At 38.2% G+C, this 18,956-nt stretch overlaps 1 protein-coding gene across 2 annotated transcripts in view; it reads right to left on the bottom strand.

Moving 5' to 3' along the window:
- LOC124715119 (DDB1- and CUL4-associated factor 6-like) overlaps positions 1-13,683 on the bottom strand; it is a 185,413-nt gene extending 171,730 nt beyond the window's left edge. For both annotated transcript variants that reach the window (XM_047243075.1, XM_047243077.1), the window contains exons 1-3: positions 13,285-13,683; positions 11,894-12,048; positions 4,963-5,080 (exon numbers count right to left, since the gene is read on the bottom strand). In XM_047243075.1, coding sequence (XP_047099031.1) covers positions 4,963-5,080; positions 11,894-12,048; positions 13,285-13,372 — 361 coding nt within the window. In that variant the 5' untranslated portion in view covers positions 13,373-13,683. The remainder of the gene's footprint in view (positions 1-4,962; positions 5,081-11,893; positions 12,049-13,284) is intronic.
- Positions 13,684-18,956: the final 5,273 nt, after the last annotated feature.

Below are 18,956 nucleotides of genomic sequence, written 5' to 3'. Positions count from 1 at the left end.
GATCCTGATGTAGTTTGGAATTCCTGTGTGATGGTCTGGATAGATGTCTGCCTATTACACATTACAACCCTCTTCAACCATCGGCAGTCTCTGTCAGTTAACAGATGGGGTCAGCCTGTATGCTTTTGTGCTGTACGTGTCCCTTCACATTTCCACTTCACTATCACATCGGAAACAGTGGACCTAGGGATGTTTAGGTGTGTGGAAATCTCACGTACAAACGTATGACACAAGTGATACCCAATCACATGACCACTTTTGAAGTCCGTGAGTTCTGTGGAGTGGCCCAGTCTGGTCTCTCACGATGTCTAATGACTACTGAGGTCGCTGTTATGGAGTACCTGGCAGTAGGTGGCAACACAATGCACCTAATATCAAAAACGTATGTTTTGAGCACATAGTATATGAGTATGTCAGAGTGAAGTGTTTAAAAACAGAGCATAGTGAAATGGTGAATTAAATAGTGCATCATGAAAGTGCATCTACATAAAAAAAAGGGAATTTACCATTTTTGAAGGTCTTTCTGAATCATACTCTAACATTTTAAGCAAACTTATACTACCAATTTTAGACACAAATTTTCTGATGAAACAATTTTATCTAGACGCTATGTAATGTAATGATTTAATAATCTTGTTTGATGACATCTATTATTTATCTTAGGCTACTATGATCTGAATATTGCTGCAAGATGTTTTTATGTCTTTAGATCTCTCTTTTTCACATAACTAACTTTTATGAAAAAGCATTTTACTCCATAAATATTCACAGTTCAACTGTTACATCAAATGATTGCACTGACAGAGAGTCATCAACCAGTCAACCAAATATTACTTTTAAAGTCTTTTAAGATTTGACACTGATTTCATACTACTTAATTACATAACAGACTGAGTGCTTACACAGAAGTAAATGACTGTGTTTTTACGGAAGTGATCTTGTTTATTAATTAGTATCTTTAAAAGTGCTATCTTCTTGATTATTTAATAGTGGCCACAGTTTCAAAGTTAGATTAGATTGGTCCCTTTTTCCTCTATGACTGTATTCCACTAACAAGTTTTCTCCGTATTTGTTTATTACCTACTTGGACGTTGCCTTCATAATTGTTTATTTTTGTTGACATTATATGTCTTTACAGTAGTTATGGCTATGTTAATTATGCAATTTGTATATTAGTTATAGACATCCCACAACATCAGTGAGTGTCTGATCTTTCTTGCCTTTTATAATCTTTCTTGAATAACTTGAATATTTTGGTCAGGGCCTGTTTGAGTTTCTGCCCTTAGATTTGACAAACACATGAGGAATCCAAGGTCAAAAATATAAGAGTTATGGGGAAGTGGGGTTACCACTTCCGTACCTTTGTCAATACGAGAATAAATATAGCCTCTGTGAGTTGCGGAAAAGCTTCGCTAAATCTCTGGTTACAACTCGTTTTGGATAGGCAGCATGATAGTCATGGTTGTCAAACACAACTGGCCAGAGTCAATAAGAGACATTGTTGAAACAGAGCCAGAATATGAATTTGGCTGTGTACATGAATAATATTTAATGTTAGCATGAATGAAGGTAATATCGTCTCAGAGTGAATGACTTTTGAACGTAAGTTGTTATTAGAATTTCATGATCCAATTTCATTATTCAGATTTCATAAGTGTCATCTACACAGCCATTAATAAATCCATAGTTGCTTCTTAGCCTGTTGTACTTTCTGAACTTTGTCCATCAGTAATTAAGTCTTATTAATTAATCAACAGATCTGTCTCACATGGGGGATATTCAAAGTCAAGTGGTACTCTCAATGTAGTTTTTGCTTTACAAATTCTTGAGAGGTTTCCTCAGCTTCTTTATCCAAATAAAAAGACAATAGGACTGTTCTATGGCCCGGCTGCCATATCCACTCCTCCCAGCAATTGTTATTCTTGCGTGTCAGGCAGTTAAAATGCTAGAGGAGAACACACCTAAGGAGAAGGGTGGAGGATGGAAGTGACTGCTATCAGCAAGACTCAGCTTAGGTGATGTCAAAAGGAAGTAGTAACTTCTTCCTCGAATGATTTATTGATGTGATAGGTAGTTCACAACTTGGAAAAGAGAAGTTGCTAACGATAGCCTTCACAAATTTCATTTTCATATAAATTAAATGGAGACATTCGTACTTATTCGAGTTTTGGTATACTCTGTTCCTGTGTTCACTTTTCCTTCTTAAAAACTGAGACAACTTGCAACACTGGGAAAATGATGGTCTGGGCAGACTGCACACAGCGAAGTTTTTTCACAAGGGTGGTCATCATATGGAGTTCTGCCACAATTGCCAGAGATGGGTTCTGAAGGACAAAAAGATGGTACATGATCAAAACTAAAACATGAGAAACACCTTGTGGGTAGCAGAATGTAAGGCTTAGTGCCACAGCTATATGCCACGATTCTTATGTTTTCTGGTAGGATGTGTCCTTCAAATGCCAATATGAAAGCAACAATGTCAACCCAATTTTCCTTTGAGACCTTCTATATATGCTGTACAAAATTCATGCTGTGATGTTCTATGTTTGCTCTGAGTTCTTTGTTCAGCTGGAGTGTTTTACACTTGAAATATAATGCCTTTGGTTGTACATAGGATATTGGGTGGGGCAATAGTGATAGGGACATCTCCTAAAATGTTTCTGGTTTGGAGTGCTTAAGATAGGGATTTCAGTTTCTACTTTACTCTACACAGATCCATTCCACCTCTTTTCCAGGGTAACTAGTTCATCAAAATTATCTTTGACATACTTAACAAACAGTAATGTCATTGTTGTGCTGGAATGACAATCTGTCCTAGCACGACCTAAACAATGAGTAAATTTCATTTCTTGTTTTCTAATCATTCCCTTGTCCAAGTGACAGGAAGGAAAGGCTGTGGGCAGTATGTCTGCCATCTATCCGTCAAAGCTCTTCAAGGGTGCCACCCAATAATGGCTATATCCTCCTGCTTGAGGCCATAGTTCAGACTCAATATGCCCTACAAGGAAAGACATTTTGCATAGGGCAGTAACAGCTTGAGCATCAACCACCAAAATCCTGCAATGTCAGATGGTAATGATGGAGAAGGTACCTGACGCCTGATGACCCCAACATGTCGGATTGGCTACCATGGTGGCTTGTTGGCAACAGTAGATATCCAAATAGTGGAAATGCATAGGTGATTTTACTGTCCTGTGGATGTGTCCCACTTAGGTCTTTCCACCATATGGTCCACACTACAGTCAAAATTTGGAAAAAAAGGTGCAGAGTCAAACCCAAAAGCAAGGACTATAATATTTTACCAAAAAGATAATCATGAGAAGAAAGCAAGGAAAACAACCTGAAGAAACAATTTAAAGAATAGACATAGTGGCATCAAGATACAATACTAAGGTCAACTGGGCACAACAGAGGGAGGGGGAAGGGGAGGGAAAGAGAAAGAGAAAGAGAAAGAGAGAGAGAGAGAGAGAGAGAGAGAGAGAGAGGGGGGGGGGATGAAGATTGGGGGAATTGCAGCATAGGAAAGAAAGAGAACAATTATGTGGTGGCTTAAGGTCTCATGTTCACTGCATATACTCATAAAGGAGACATGAGCTCCCAGGGAGGCATAACTTATCAGACTTACTTCCAGTCACAGTGGTATGACAAACAAGCAAATAAATGTCTATCCACCTCAGAACAGACACAAATAACATATATGATGCGCACGCAAAATTGTACCATGAAAGTGGCCTCACAAATACAGTTCAGTGATGTAATGGGTTTGATAAAATGTTGCTACATCAAAACTTCAAGCTAGATTACTGAAAACCAATAACAAATCGTAATTTTTCCCTTCACATGGGACAGAGCACCAAATTCATTATACTCTCAACAGGATGCTACATTTAGAGTGGAGGACTTTGCTTTAATTTGTAAAAGGTTACCTCATACAGTTTTTTTAGCATCCTGAAATAGCATTGACACTGTGTTATTTCAAATCGTGAAAATGAAACTATTTACCCAAAATTACTTCCAGGGTTACTTATCTTCAAAGAAATTTACTATTATGTGCAGTTGGCTTCCTCATAGTGTGAGAAGAAACAAGCAAATAAGAAATGATGCAAAATATCTTTTGGTTGATTAATTTAACACAAACATTTTTACATTAAAGGTGCCTACATTTGTGAGTCACTGACAGAGAATACGTAACTACCTGATATAACAAAATCTGATGAACACCAAAAATAGAAACATGGTAATTACAGAAAAGGTGTTAATATCTGAGGTTATGTTTAAGTGTACAGTGATTATGGCCTTTAAACCTTTCCTAAAATGTGTCCTAAAACCATAACAAAACTTCATATCTGGTAATGTTCTCTAAATGTTAAGAACTAAATTTGATGTCATGACTATATTTTACAATTGCTATAGGAACATTAATTGTGATAAAAATTCTTTTAAGAAAGAATCTGCTGTCAAATCATCCATTTGGTTAGTATGTGTTACAATTTTGTACGTACTACACAGTTATTCAAAAAGTTAACTTTCTATGTGCACATTGTCCTTAGGCCACATTTTCATGTAAGCCACAAAATCCTTCCCTGTTCCAGATCTGCTGTGTCTGTTTAATATGTTGTTACAATAAAACTGTGGTAGTGACAAATTATTAAACACTCAACTCAAGCAACTTCTTCACTGACTTAAATATTAATGGGGTATTCAAGTAAACAAAACGGAACTGTTAGATTTAATAAAAATTTCAGTGAGGTGCTGGAAGACTACAAATTCTGAGTTAATATTATTCAAAGCTCACTCATAGAAAAGTAATTTCCTTCCAGGTTTTGCATAAAACTTCAAAAAATGCACTGTAATATAACCATACATTATAAAATAGTCTATTGGAAAATATTTCTATTATGAGGCCAATTATTTCCAAATTCATACATCCATGTCTAATCTACATCACAGAGGAGTACCAACCAGTGTAGAGTATTATGCCATCACCAGAACATGAGATGATACTTGTGTCACCACTGCTTGGTAGGAACTTAGCACTGAATATGTTGGCACGGTGACTAGTTTTCAGATCAGTAAGAACCTGGAAAATGCACTACAAAGTTTTAAATTGTAAAGTTATACAACAAAAATGACATTAGGACACACACACACACACACACACACACACACACACACACACACACAGTATGGCACAGGGGGAACGTGTAAGACAACTGGCAATAAGAAATGAATTTTACAACTGGTGTGTCACCAGTGAACTTAGATTTTTACATTATACGTACTTTTACAGTCACTAAAGAAAGCTGTTATGGGCAAACTTATTCCCAGACATAGTAAAGCAGACCACTATCAAGCAATGCCTTAGCTGAGGTACACACAGAAACAGGACTTTCATATCTTCATCTACATCTATGCTCTGCAAACCATCTTGCGATTGTACCAGTTTTAGGGTTTCTTCCTGTTCCATTCACATATGGAGTGTGGAAAGAATGATTATTTGAATGCCTATGTGTGTGTGTGTGTGTGTGTGTGTGTGTGTGTGTGTGTGTGTGTGTGTGTGTGTGTGTGTGTGCGCGCGCGCGCAGCTATTATTCTAATCTTATCCTCATGATGCCTATGTGAGCGATACATAGAGGGTTGTAGTATATCCCTCGAGTAATCATTTAAACTCATTTTAGGAACTTGGTTAATAGACTTTCTTAGGAGAGTTTAAATCTGTCTTCAAGAGTCTGCCAGTTCAGTTCCTTCAGTATCTCTGTGACACTTTCCCATGGACTAACCAAACCTCTGACCATTCAGGCTGCCCTTCTCTGTACATATTCAATATCTTCTAGTAGTTCCATCTGGTACACACTTGAGCAATATTCTAGAATATGTTACATGAGTGATTTGTAAGAAATCTCTTTCGTAGACTGCACTTTCCCAGTATTCTACCAATAAACCGATACCACCTGCTATGTGATCATTCCATTTCATATCCCTGGAAAGTGTCACACCCAGGTATTTGCATGAATTGGCTGATTTCAACAGTGACTCATTGATACTAAAGTCATAGGATACTATGTTTTGTTCATTTTGTGAAATGTGAAATTTAACATTTCTGAACATTTAGAGCAAGTTACCAATCTCTGCATGATGTTGAAATCTTATTAAAATCTGGCTGAATATTTATGCAGTTTTCTCAGATAGTACTTCATTATAGACAAGTGCTTTATCTGCAAAAAGCCTGATTGTGTGCAAGGTCATCAACATACAACATGAACAGCAAGGACCCCAACACAATTGCCTGGGGCACACCCGAAGTTACTTCTGCATCTGACGATGACTCTCCATCCAAGATAACATGCTGGGTCCTCCCTACCAAAAAGTCCTCAATTCAGTCGCAAATTTCTCTTGATAGACTATATGATCACACTTTTGACAATAAGTGTAGGCGCAGTGCGGAGTCAATTTTTTTTTTTTTTGGAAGTCAAGAAGTACTATATCTATGGGTTGCCTTGACCCAAAGCTTTCAGTATGTAACATGAGAGAAGTGCAAATTGGGTTTCACATGACTGATGTTTTCGAAACTCATGCTGGTTGGCCCTGAGGAGCTTTTCTGTTCAAGATACCTCATTATTTTTGAGCTCAGAATATGTTCTAAAATTCAACAATAAATTGATGTCAATGATACTGGATGGTAGTGTTGTGGATCATTTCTATTACCCTCCTTGTAGATAGGTGTGACCTGTGCCTTTTTCCAAGAAATGGGCATGATCTTTTGTTCAAGGAATCTAAACTAGATTACAATTAGAAGTGTGGCTAACTCAGCCACAAACTCAGCGTAGAATCTCACAGGGATTCCATTGGGGCCTGGAGCTTTTTAACAATTTCAGCTGTTTCTCAATGCCATTAACACTAATACTTATTGCATTCACCTTTTCAGTGGTATGAGTATTAAATTGGGACAATTCTCATATATGAGCATTTTAAGAGTGCTACGTGGATATTGAGTTTCTGTGAAACTAATGAACTGCTGATAGCAGTATGGTCTAAATAAGCCTAGATAGTGTTTTGGGGGTGGGGAGTGGAAGCATCATCTGGTGCAATTGCTGTTCTGCTACAAATATGATGTGTGGTGGAGCTGCAATGATCACCACCTTGAACACCATGCAAAATCTGTCCTGTGGAACGGGCATTAGGAGTCAAACTGAATGCCTATACGCCTATAATGACTGCAAGTCAGGGTCTGTTTCCTTATTTGGTTTGGCACATTTTCCTTTGAACAATGAACATCTGAAAAATATATGACTTAATCCACTGCATCTTTCTTACAATTCTTCAAGATTTTACAAAATTTAGTAGTAAAGGAGACCACACACAGAATAGCGAAGCAATGAGACACAGTCATGCATATATTTGTGTGTGTGTGTGTGTGTGTGTGTGTGTGTGTGTGTGTGTGTGTGTTGACTCATTAATTCTACTATTCGGTGAGTGGTCTCTTTTACTTCTAAATTATTTACCTTCTGCCAGAAATCTCCTTACCATATTTCTCAAGATCTGATTTATGAGATTGAATTTCCCATAAATGAAAGACTGTTAAAGCTAATGATGGCAATGTAATGGTATGTGAGACATTTAACTGGTCCATCACAAAATATTACTAGCGCACCCTTTCTCAACATTTACACCCATTCATTTCATGTGTTTAATCCAAAGTGTTCAACCATTTCTAATACAACAATGTCACATCACATAACAACAGTAGCTACAGGAAATGCAAACACATTGATTCGCAATTGTCCTTCTGTCACAGGTACCAACTCTCCTAATTTCAGTATCACCGGGCAAAACCAAAATATTTCCTACAACAGACAGTAGAAAAGACATTCCTCGTCACAGAATACTATGTGAAATAGTTTGTATTTAGTTGTATGCTCAGTTCATGTCAGTGTTTAATCCAAAATGTTCAATGAATTCCAATATAAATATAGTTGATTTCTCTACCTGTAAAAAAAAAAAAGGTTCCAGTACTGTGACCTTCCAGGCTTCCTTGTTTTGAAATTCAGACATCTTAAAACGTTTTTCGTCTTTGCATGGGTATTCTTGAGCAACTTCGCATGCTGTTCACCGCTGAATGGGCTTCAGCTGCTAACACAGGATTCCATAATGAATTGAGCTGATATCCCCGTTGGTGAGATTTTCATGGAACCTAATTTCTATCAATCCCACATCAGCAACTATATGCTGAAAGTATGACAAGCGTATGAGTTGGATTAACAGTGTCCACAAAGAGATTCAAACAAAGCCTCCAGTCTCGGTTCACTACCACTCCACAGCTCCCGTCCAGCAACCCTCTCACCCACCAACCGCACAAGCCTCAGCCCATGTATCCATGGGGAGGTTGTGCTTGCCTATCTCACGTAAATACCACGACACCTGCAATATCTCACTACTTTGCCACAAGATGATGAGTATGATACCCCATCAAAACATCAAAGTATTTTAAAACTGACCCTCAGCTAGAAACTGGCAGCCTTTCATCATTTGTTAGTGTTATTTTCAGACTACATCCATCTGCTTAGTCATCAAAGGCAGTATCTTGAAACTCTAAACAAACACTTGTGACATCAGAAGATGCTGACTAAGCAAACAATACTTTGCCCAAGATAGTTATGGAGACTGTTCTCATAATGATTTTTCACCATTGTAAATTTTCTGAGCAATTTTAGATTAGGGAGATGCTCATCAAGCAAAAAACACTTTGGTGAGGACAATTGTGGAGAATGTTCTCAGAATGACTTTTCAGCACTATTAGTTTTCTGGGCACTTTTAGGTTATGACTCCCCAGTTTATACCATGTTTTTACATGCTTGCCTCCCACGCAGCGCGCCCGGGTTCGATTCCCGGCCGCGTTGAAGATTTTCTCAGCTCGTGGACTGGGTGTCGTCCACATCATCATTTCATCCTCATCACTGGCAAGCGAGTCGCCCTATTTGGCGTCAACTGAAATAAGACTCGCACTCAGCGGCCGAACTTCCCTGGACGGGGCATCTCGGCCAGCAATGCCATACCATCATTTCACTTCACTTCATTAAAACACAGGGAGCAGAGGAACCCACTGTTTGTCTGTGCTCAAGTAACTGAATTTTACAACTATGGAACCTTATCATCTGGCTACAAAATTGAAATTTGTAAGATTTCTACTGCTAACACCTGGAGAAAGCACGAGCTCTGGGGTAATTTCGTTATTACTACTACCATTCATACTGTTATTAGTAGATTAAATTAATTTAAAATCATGTTTACTGATTTAATACTGCAGATCTACACTAAAACTTCATCTACACCTACATTTCTTCTCTGAAAACCACCATGAGGTGCATGGCAGAGCCTACATCCCATTGTACCAGTCACTTGGGTTTCTTCCTGTTCCGTTCACTTATGGAGCACTGGTAGAATGACTGTCTGAATGCCTCTGTGTGTGTGTAGCAATAATTCTAATCTTATCCTCACGATCCCTATGTGAGCGGTACATAGGGAGTTGCTGTATATCCCTAGAGTAATCATTTAAAACAAATTCTTGGAACTTTGTTAATAGACTTTCTTGGGAGAGTTTACATCTGTCTTCAAGAAGCTGCCAGTTCAGTTCCTTCTGTATCTCTCTGACACTCTTATCATGTATTGAACAAACCTGTGACCATTCATAGTGTCCTTCTCTGTATGTGTTAACAAACCTGTGACCATTTGTACTGTCCTTCTCTGCATACGTTCAATATCCCCTGTTAGTCCTGTCTGGTACAGGTCCAACACACTTGAGCGATGTTCTAGAATCTGTTACATGAGTGATTTGTAGGCAATTTCCTCTGTACACTGATTGCACTTCCCCAGTATTCTACCAATAAATCGAAGTCTACCACCTGCTTTACACATGACTGAACATATGAGATCATTCCATTTCATATTCCTACAAAGTGTCACACCCAGGTATTTGAATGAATTGGTCAATTCCAAAAGTGACTCACTGATTTTATAGTCATAGGATACTACTTTTTTTCCTCTTTTCTTTTAGTGAAGTGCAAAATTTTATATTTCTGAACATTTAGAGCAAGTTGCCAATCTATGCACCGTGTAGAAATCTTAGAGAGATCTGACTGAATATTTGTTCAGCTTCTCTCAGGTAGTACTTCATTATAGATAATTGCATCATCTGCAAAAAGCCTGATTGTCTGCAAGGTCATTAATACACAACACGAACAAAAATGGCCCCAGCACACTTCCCTGGGGCACACACAAAGTTACTTCTACATCTGACAATGACTCTCCATCCATGCTGTGTTCTCCCTACCAAGAAGTCCTCAATCCAGTCACAAATTACCCCCATATGATTGTACTTTTGATAATAAGCATAGGTGCAGTGCTGAGTCAAATGCTTTTGAGAAATCAAGGAACATTGTATCTACCTGTTTGCCTTTATCTAAAGCTTTCAGTGTCATTGTGAGGAAATGGCGAGTTGAGTTTCACATGATCAGCGTTTACAAAATCCAGTGGTCATTCTGTTCAAGATACCTCACTATGTTTGAGCTCAGAATATTTCTAAGATTCTACAACAAATTGATGTCAAGGATAGTTGTTGTGGATCACTTCTTCTACCCTATTTGTAGACGAGTGTGACCTGTGTTTTTTCCAAGAACTGGACACTGTTTTTTGTTCAATGGATCTATGAAAGATTATGGTTAGAAGAGGGGCTAACTCAGGCAAAAATTTAGTACAGTCCATGGGGGGGGGGGGGGGGGGGCGGCCTGGAGCTTCGTTCAGTTTTAATGATTTCACCTGTTTCTCGACACAACTGGTACTGTTACTTATTTCATGCATCTTTTCAGTGGCACAGCGATTAAATTGGGGCAATTCTCCTGGGTTTTCCTTTGAAAACATTCGAAAATGGAGTTAAGTATTTCAGCTTTTGCTTTGCTACCCTCAATTTCAATTCCTGTCTCATTCCCTAGGGACCAGACACTAACTTTGGTGCCCCTAACAGCCTTCAAATACAACCAGAATTTCTTTGGGTTCTGCAGAAGATCACTTGCCAATATGCTGCTACGATAGTCACTTAAGGCACAATGCATTGCTCTCTTGACAGTCAAACATGTTTCATTCAGCATCTATAGGGCCCTATGCTTTGTTTTACTGCTATTTTGCAGTAGTCTTTATTTCTTCTTTACAGTGACTGTATACCATGGTGGTTCATTCCCATTATGAACTGCTCTACCGGGTACATATCTATCCAGTGAATCTTAACTCTGTACGAACAGGCCTCAGAGGGCCCAACATTACTGATTGTTTGCAGCTGACAGGCGTCATTGGATTCAGATGTGGAGGGGCATGTAGTCAGCACATCACTCTTCTGGCCATTGTCAGTTTTGGTGATTGTTTACTATGAACACTTGAAAGTGACAGAGTGACTTGTAGAAATAGTACATGGGTTACTGATGTGTCAGATACAGAAAACAGAATAATTTGCGTTCCATGCAGGTGTTTACAATATTTTCTCTGGGAACACTTAGAGAGTTTTCATCAACCCGAAAATATATTAACTTTATGGTGCTCTATCGTTCAATAATAGGAGCATGTGGAGTACACTGTAGCCTTCAGTATTAACCTGTGTTATGAGAGAGATCTGAAGACTCTGATCTATCAACTAATATTTGTTGATCAACAAGTTTGACATTACACCGCAACTTCTCAATATGAGAGATATTGACCCTCTGGTACAGTTACAATGGAGCACTAATAAATTGCACTATATTCAAACTCAGATGAGTCTTCTTAACCATTATCAAGAGTGTACTAAGAATGTAATATGACTAACTGTATAGATAAAAACTACTAAACTTTACAGTTTCAAACATATTACCTTATAATTGTAACCATGTGTTACAACAAGATGTTGATCATCTGAGCCTGAAAGGATGTATTCCCCTGTCTCATTCCAACAAATTGAATTCACACAGCCATTATGCACAGGCAGGCTCTTCAGTAAGCGAAGTCTCTGTATTAAATCGAGGCTTCCTGACAGACAAAAAACATCCATAGTATTACAATAAAAGTACTCTTCTCTGATCCTCCCCTATGTACACAAATGCCCAAAACTGAAAATGAAACATTTCACAAGAAGAAGAAAACAAAAAAATTTACAGTTCCAAGTCAGAAGCAATGTTGAGTTAATTTATAGTACAACAAAGTACAAATAAATGTTACACACAGATAAGATGTTCAGTTGTCCTTTATGAAAAACTTCTTAAACAATTTCACATTACGGCAATCATCTATTTACACCATTGGTAAGTTTCCACAAGTTTCTGTTTCTAACAATACTTTCCCTTACGCTGAAACGCTGTAATTGTTGGTTTTAAATGTTAAGCTACCAATAGGAGATAAAGAGCAGTTTTGTTCTAATTTACTTGACAATTTGAATGGCTTAAGCACATATTGCATCAACAGTAAGCCTATAGTGGTTATTTGTTGTTGACACAATATACTATTCAATTTTCTATAATTAACTTGATTACTTTCCACATCCCTGCAAGTTCTCCTTATTGATGGGACCTGCAAAGCATTATGAACGAATGACAACTGTGAGCCAGGAATATCACTTCACTGAATGATTCTGCGCATTAGATTTGTACACCAGGATTTGAATTAATAGATAACGTCCTTTCTAGCTGCATAGTCATCAGAATGAATGTAAATATCACAGCTTTGAGCATGTTAATTCATAGTAAACTTTCTTTCGTTTACTGGCTTTGAATTTGCTTTCAGGGTGTCAAGAAATTTTATTGCTTCATATAGGGACTTGATAGTTTAATTTTTTTTCGATCAATACATCATTTTCCATTGCTGTCCCCATGACAGCTAATCGTTTGCTAACATCAAACTTTATGTGGGTCCTTTGAAATTCACTATTTAGCAGCTGCCGATACTTAATGTCAGCAGTTACTGCGAAGAGGGGGGGGGGGGGGGATTTCCCTATTCATTGGATAGCTAATTTCATTTGATACTTTTTTTTTGTTTAGTAAATAGCTCTGTCTGCAACCAAAGTGAGTCAGATCTTACAGTGGTGTTCCTGTTGCTATCCCTATATTCGTAGTCATTTTACTAAGCTCAAAATCCAATTACTATAAGGAAATGAACACAGACCACTGCATTTACATCTAGTACTGTTGTTTCATTTTCTTCAAATAGGTAGCGATGTAAAAATAGATCAACAATCAATCCATGATGACATGCCTCTTACTAGACACCAACCTTTGCTGCTGTTGTATAACTTTATTCTTGTTTTATCGTCGTATGGCTGATGAAAAACATCTCGAAACACGCTTTTCCTACCTTTCATTATTATGCTACTTTCGTTTTCTCTAAACACTTTCAGTTGTCTAAAACTGCAGTGTCAAGTTCTGAGCAACAAACATGTAGAATACCGTAAACAATTTCCTTTGCGAATTATCTTTGTTTGGAACAAACAGTTTTTACTCTCAGATTTTAGCTGGCACGCTCCCTCCCAACACATCACGACACCATTACGCTAAAAATAAATTCGCTTCTGTGCGTCGCAGCGTTCAACACACGATCAGCTGTTTCTTGACACCAAATTTTGCAGGCGTCATTTGTTTTACTGCAGCCAAATATTTGTAGACAGCAACAATATCTTTATCAACGATAACAACCAAGGTGTGCAACATAGCCCACTTGTTAAATAAACAACAGTTGTTGAGTTTTGCAGTTGAATGAATGCATTGTAAGTAATCAACACATCTTTCCGGCGCCGATTGAGAGATTCATCTTCAGTCCGTGAGAACTTTGGCTGTTTGACTGTAGGGAAGGGTTGCCTGTTTTTGTGCCAATGTTTATTATTGTTTACTTTGCAGTTTGAAATAATTCTTCGACGACCTAAAGTCGTTTACATTTCTGTTATGCATGTCAACGGAAAGAAAGTGCTACAGAGTATGTAGAATTCTTCAGCACCTGCGTTTCATAGAATAGTGAGAAAGGATTTTAGTCGCGTGCAGACTGCGGCACAGTTTTAGACAGTTTTTTAAATTACAGTACGCATCGATTACGGCCTACCAATTTAAACTAAGGAACTGTAAAATTGTTCTTTTCACCAGTTTGCGAGCTTCTTCTGCAAGGTTCAGAATTTCTGTGCTGTAGTCTGTTGATAGTGAAGTCTCAGGCAGTTCAAAAGATTAACCTAGCCGTGCTTATTCATTGTTTAAAGGAAGACCGAGGTCATAGTTCATTCTTAATCGTTTACGGGGAAATATCATCATGTCGCTAGCGTGATTAAATTTACATAATGTATCAACACCTTGGGCCAGCCTATAAAATGCCTAGGACCATAAGTACTTGTACAGTGACTCTTGTTGTAACTCTTTCATTGATATTCATTCATCCATCCACTGTGTTGTGTAGATCCCATCAAGAATGAGAACTTGACTGATGAGGAGCATTGCCATCAAAAGCGAAGCAGAACACAGAAAGTTAGTTAGTGTGTAAACTTTATTAATAATGATTATCACTGTACTGCTTAATACTATTCTTCCTTAACCTTGCTAAAAGTTACCCAAAAAATTGAAGAAAAGCTGCTACTCTGAAAAAATTACATTTTCCTCATCTTTATTCAACAGCTACGGTTTATCATCTTTTTGTAGCTTAATACTTACTTAAATATGTAAGTAATTTTCATAGAAAATAGTTTCCTATATCTGTAAATACTGAATGCTGTTACGAATACACTACTATCTGTCTTGCCGGCGTACGGTGAACACTCCTGCTTACAAAGCAGGTAATGGAAAGCTTCAGTATAGATAATCATACAAACTGTAGAGAGCCTGATGTGATATGTATTTATTTATTTATTTTAATTGGGATTCTTAATTTTTTTCATTATGTCAGATGGAAGCTTATGGAATACCTTAGCACCAGAGTACTTATGGCACCAGCACAGCAAGTCATTTTTGCGTGTTTGAAAGGGAAAAATACGAACAATTGCATATCTCTGTGAGCCAGTTTTGGACCAGTTTAGAAATCATCTGACCAGCAGAATCACTACCTTTTAGTGAGCTGATGAATTTTGTAATCTCTTAAGGGCTTATACGTTTTAAGCAAATATCAATAGTGTCTGCTGAAGTAAATGAGCATGATATGACAAGGTAAATAGCACATTAGATGTTAACCACAAGTTAATCCACAAGGCCTGTAATGGAATGAGCTGGATTTCACATAATCATTGTTTGTTGATTCCATTTTGATACCAACAGAGGAGATTTTCAGTTTTCAAAGGGTCATAATACACAAGCATGAATCATATCAAAATCCTACAACACACTGACATCAGTGGCACAGGACTATAGTTGAGTGCTTCTGTTAGATAACTCTTCTTGAAAAGGAATGATGTTCACATTTTTCCAATCACTTTGTATGCCTAATTCTTCTGGTGACCTACGATAGATTGCTGTTAGAGAAGGAGCAAATTGATTTTCATGCTTTATGGAGATTTGTTTAGATATGTCATTAGGTCCAGTAATTCAGGCTTCCCTCTTTCATCTTCCATTTCATTGCCAGTGTGGTTACTGTGTGATGGACAAGTGGCTGTGATCTGTTTACCGATTTAACTTAATACCAAATCATCTTACAATTTACTATCAGATCGGTAAAAAGAATTTTACTTTTGGATTCGGGAATGCTTCATGCATAGTTCTTTTTTATTTAAGTTGGTTTTTTTTGTCTGCAAGGCTGTGGCTATATTTAAATTTGCTGCAAAGCTCTCTCAGATTTAAGAGCAGCTTTCTAACACAGCCAAAAAATTGTAAGTTGATCTAAGACCCTACCGTCATGAGTTTGTTCTCTTATTAACTGCTCAGGGTAATTTTCAGATAAGACATTTATAATATCAAATAAATCCCTGCTCCAATCACTTGGCTTTTCCAGTGCAAAAGTGGTAAGCTGAAAGATTAAAAAAAGAACTGCGTGTTTCGTTGGGGGTTTGTGTAGTAAGCACGAGAGTAACATGGAGGTGGTTACTACAAGAGACACTTTTGCATCATGATGTAGTTTACGGCTGAAATAATGAGAGTGTATGTTCATAGGAGAATCAATCAATATTTTGCTTGGTCCTAGGAAAAGACCTTGAAGATTAAATTTGTTAGATTCACACTTACATGGAGACTTACCAACAGTCATCCATTCTGTCACTGTTTGTTAACTGGAACCAGAAAGTTGGAAATGACTGTGGTACACAAGCAATTAACAACACTCCCACACACATTGTAACTTGGCTTGTCCAGTATTGGTGTAGAAGTAGTAATAGACTTTATTTTACGTGATAAATTTGTATATGCTGTGCTAGAGCCCATTACAGGTCATTACACAAATTGAAACTTACAGCAGAGAATACCATGTATTTCCCACAATGACAACAGCAACCTGTTGCTACTCATCACTACATCAACGACCTTGAGACACCTGAACCCTGTCGTAACTAAACAGCATGTACTACAGGGCATTTGTTAGCTATTCTCAATTGTATGTACCCGTTAATATTCAACAACTCAAACATTGCAGATGTTCAGACAGAATAAACAACTAATTCTTCTTATATACTTATTCAGTCCACTGCAGTGTTTTTGGTGAGGTTACTTCATACTAGTATTAGCCATTTGCTCCAGTATTCCACATCCTTGAGGAGTTTTACAATGTTCGAACTATGAATACACTTGTGCAACATTCAGCATACTTCAACACCTGTTTACAATTCCTTCACATCTTATTTCCAGTTACTTAGGACTGTTCATAACTCAAGAGGTTCTCAACAAATATAAGCCAGCGAAGTTAATTTTATTGGGTAATGTATCAAGTAAAAAAAAAAAAATTCTATAAGGGCTTTTAGTTCCTTATTCGTGTCTTAGGGATTTTTTTTCCTCCAGTGCAATAAGTTATTATTTAAGGGTCATCTGTTTACAGCTAGAATCAACCATGGATAAATCTATGGCTACCATTGCCAGTGCAGCACTCAAATCTCTTACTCCAAAACTAAAGTAATTAACTGCAGTTAGCTTGTAAAAGTCAAGCTTAGATTTCTGGGTTTACGTGATTGTCTTCTACATTTCACAAGTATACTAAAAATGTTGAGTGTGTGTTGGGGGAGGGGGGTGATAATATGATGATTCTTCAGTCACCCAAACCTATCAATCGGTGAAGATGTGATTCCATATATAGTAGTAACCAGTCTATCCTTTAATCATTAACAGTGAGTTTTCAATCAGTGATGAATATTTTGTTCAAACTACTGTGGCATAACCAACCAGAGTTTCACTTTCCTTGTCACTACTAAAGTGTGAGGCGAGGCTGAGCAGAAGAGTGCTTATACATCAGATTCTGATGTTTCAGCAGTTCTGTGTGAGCTATATGGAGGTACCGGCCAGGTACACAGCCACTTAGCAAAGTCAGATCTGTCCAGTGCCAAGTTTTCTTCACTACAACAAAGAATGTTGAGATGCCAGCCAGTAGCCAAGGCCCTCGCAGCAGCAGCTGGTGCTGGCCATTGTGCACACAATAGTCATTGATTTATGAATGAAAGTTATAGTTTTGCAAACAGTTACATATATAATGGATTATGCTTATCCATTACAGATATTTTAGAACTGTGACTGTATACTGCATGTAAATAAATTATACAAAACTGCAATCAGTCACTTTTTTGAATAATTATGTTTTATTCCATGAAATGGTTTTCGAACCTTTTCAGGTTCATCTTCAGATGATTCCAAGAAGTTACATCATTATTGCTAGCATAATTCTAGGTGCTGGCTTGTGACAGTATAGGCGGCTTTTTTCGGTTAGTGTCCATCTGTGTGCCTCCATTTTGATGTTCAGTTGTTATATCACTACACACACTTCCACACAAACTATATTAATTTACACTGACAGCGAGACGTTTCCAGCATCCAGCATGCGCTTTACAGTTGTAAATGGATTCCTTATTAAGAACTACTTCATTGCTCACTCAGTCGTGTCAGATCCTGTTCTCCACCAGATGCAACAGTATATCCAGAGGGAGTTGCTGGAATTGCTTCCAGCTCGGATATCAGATACCATCCATAATTATTTTGTGCTGCTCCATAGACTGACTCTCAGGAGGAACGCCCCCTGTCTCTTGCAATGAAGGTCACCAGAGGGCTTCAAGGATGAAGGTGCTGGCTTGCCAACACATCTAATGGCCACTGGTTGATCAAGAGATTGAACATTTAATTGCTGCTTGTCTCGTGTGTAGATCACCAGGCTGTATCACAGCAATGTTGATCACTGTGTCCAGATCCATCACAGCCATACAAACCTTCCACCTAGATTCCACAGTCCTTTCTGGATGGATATTGGTTGAATGTAACAGATGTCTATTGTCAGTTTTCACACATTGTAAACTGCCATTTCATGACAATGGAATTGATGATGCAGGCCCTCGTCCCTATCTTCTCCCTAGAATGCTTCCCCAGGCCCTGGTGATGGACAATGGCCCCCAGTTCATCTCACAGACTGTTCAAGATTTTTGTGTGGAACATCGTACCCACCACATCAGAATGGCCCTATTCCACCTTCAGCTGTATGAAAGGTAGAAATCTTTATAAGGGCTTTCAAACCCCAAACGAAGAAATACATCAGAGATGGCCTGGTGCACTGGTGTTGTTTCAGTTCTTACAGGTCCATGCTGATTGGCCAGAAGAACCTGGTTGAACTTCTGCACTTGTGCCAGTCACGCATGGTGGTGCACCCCATGCTGCCTAACTCACACCTGCCTAGGTCACTTCCATCACCACACTGCATGCTGGGGACCCACATCCTGGCTCACGCTTTTCATCATGGTAAATGCTGCATTCTGCTGGTCATCGACAGCTAGTAGGTTTGGCGAGTCTTCGTGCTGCGTA

Source organism: Schistocerca piceifrons, chromosome 1 (assembly GCF_021461385.2).
Source record: "Schistocerca piceifrons isolate TAMUIC-IGC-003096 chromosome 1, iqSchPice1.1, whole genome shotgun sequence".
Classification (NCBI taxonomy): domain Eukaryota; kingdom Metazoa; phylum Arthropoda; class Insecta; order Orthoptera; family Acrididae; genus Schistocerca; species Schistocerca piceifrons.
The sequence above is the reverse complement of the archived record's forward strand: the minus strand, read 5'-3'. Positions and strand labels throughout refer to the sequence as shown.